This window comes from Salvelinus fontinalis, chromosome 40 (assembly GCF_029448725.1).
Source record: "Salvelinus fontinalis isolate EN_2023a chromosome 40, ASM2944872v1, whole genome shotgun sequence".
NCBI classification, from domain to species: Eukaryota; Metazoa; Chordata; class Actinopteri; order Salmoniformes; family Salmonidae; genus Salvelinus; species Salvelinus fontinalis.
The window spans coordinates 27,853,323-27,855,189 of NC_074704.1; the positions used below are offsets into that span (position 1 = coordinate 27,853,323).

The following is a 1,867-nucleotide window of genomic DNA, read 5'->3' on the forward strand; positions in this document are numbered from 1 at the left end:
ACAACACAGTCCAGTTTGTGCATATATTATGACGACATTTTGTGACTCTTATGTTCGTTTTGGACTTTTGTTTTTGTTTTTTTTGGCTGTTCGGGCACACAGTGTTTTCTCAAGGCAAGCCGAAGTCGGTAGCCGAAGTCTACTCTGCGTCTGTGATTGGTTAACCGAAGGGATTCTTCAATAGTCGTTGTCATTCAATGAGAGACGACTAATTTTCATGCACATTTTTTCACTTGAGAAATACTGGACCAAACATCTTAGACGTAAAATTACACGCTTAAGATGTCCTCTGCAAAAATGTCGAAATGAATGACAGATTTCTTGAGTTATCGTAGATTAATTCGGGCTATTTTGAGGAAGTGTATACTGGCTACGGTATCTCAAAATGGACAAACAGTATTATTGCCACTTGTTTCTCATTTTCAACCGAAGGTCTTTTAAGGGAGTATGCTGGCACACTTGCACGGTTAGTCACAAAATGCGGTCATAATATATGCACAAACTGTTCCGAACTGTTTCGGCTGGGAAGCATGCTGACGCCTTTAATATACTCTCCACCATAGAGAACGATAGAGGCCTCTAGTGGCCAAAAGGCTGATTTGGAATGGGTAGCGCCACTTTAACGTATTCAAAGTAGTCAACTGGGTGGGATTCCTATGGATTATTGCCTCGGGCGCTGCCCATGCTGTCACAGATGCGCTATAATGGCAAAGATATATTTTTATAATGACAACATACAGTATCTTGGGATTTTCCTGGTGGATTTTTAGTTAATGAACTCAATTCTAATTGAGTTCATTATTTAACCTTGGTAGGTTTCAAGAGGGCACACAACAGAAAATGTTTTAACACAATTTTGCAATGGAAACCTAAAGAGCGTTTTTTTGGGGGGGGGACAAGTCCAGGTAATCCCTCCCTGTTTCAGTCCATTGTCTTCCATTCGATGCCTAATGAACATGACGCTGGTCTTGACGAGGCCTTGTTGTCCGACCAGATGTTTGAAAACGCACTCGGAATTGCAAGGCTGCGATGGCTTTCGTCCACATAGCTTAGTCCTTAGTTACCCTGCACAGTAGGAATATAGAACATCAATCCCTGCTAGGCAGTGAATTAGATTGGATCAAAACAGTTCCTAAAAGTATTACCTCGAGATGGGGCCTGTACTTTGCTTCCAGAGCGTACGTGATGGGGGCTGTAAGAGAAGATTTACATCAGGAATGCAGTACAGTGGCATTTTATATTCTTCAACTCTAATCAAAATCATAACGCAAAGGAGTCTAAGGTGTGAGCTCGACCAAGTTCTATTAGTTGCCCGGCTGAAAACGTCTCTCAGCCATGCTGAACACTACTGTGTGTGTCAGGAAAAACACCTTTCCATTTGCAGTCATTTTGTTATTTTCATTTTGACAACGTGAAAGAGCATGCATGCATGCCACAAAATGGTGGCGTCACTTACGTTTGATCTTCCACATCTCGTCAAATGAGAAGCTACTTTGGTGGCTGGCAGTCTGGACTCCGTGGCCTTGGGTATAGGGTGGTAGTGGAGGTGATAGCACGGTCCCAACTCTTCTCTCAACGCTGAACAAAAGAGCTAAGAATAGCTGCATGGTCTCGTCATCCCCAGTTTTGACTGTCCAAGTCCCACCTGACACGCTCATCTTTACAAAGTGGTGCGACGGTCGCCGGTGTCACGTTGCATGGCCCGAATAATGTCAGTCTTTTTATAACTCAATGTAAATGAGCACTGCTAGGATGTGGTGGATGGGTGTTCACACAAACGTAGAGTTGACTTTGGACAGGCACACCATAGCAGTGAATGGAGAGTGAATGGTGCAAATGGAAGAATCCTGATTTGGAGGAGGTTCCC

General features: G+C 43.4%; 1 protein-coding gene across 1 annotated transcript in view; it reads right to left on the reverse strand.

The window, feature by feature from the left end:
- Positions 1–1,658, reverse strand: part of zgc:172076 — a 21,116-nt gene extending 19,458 nt beyond the window's left edge. The window contains exons 1-2 of the mRNA XM_055907143.1: positions 1,457–1,658; positions 1,146–1,192 (exon numbers count right to left, since the gene is read on the reverse strand). Coding sequence (XP_055763118.1) covers positions 1,146–1,192; positions 1,457–1,658 — 249 coding nt within the window. The remainder of the gene's footprint in view (positions 1–1,145; positions 1,193–1,456) is intronic.
- Between the last annotated feature and the right edge of the window lie 209 nt (positions 1,659–1,867).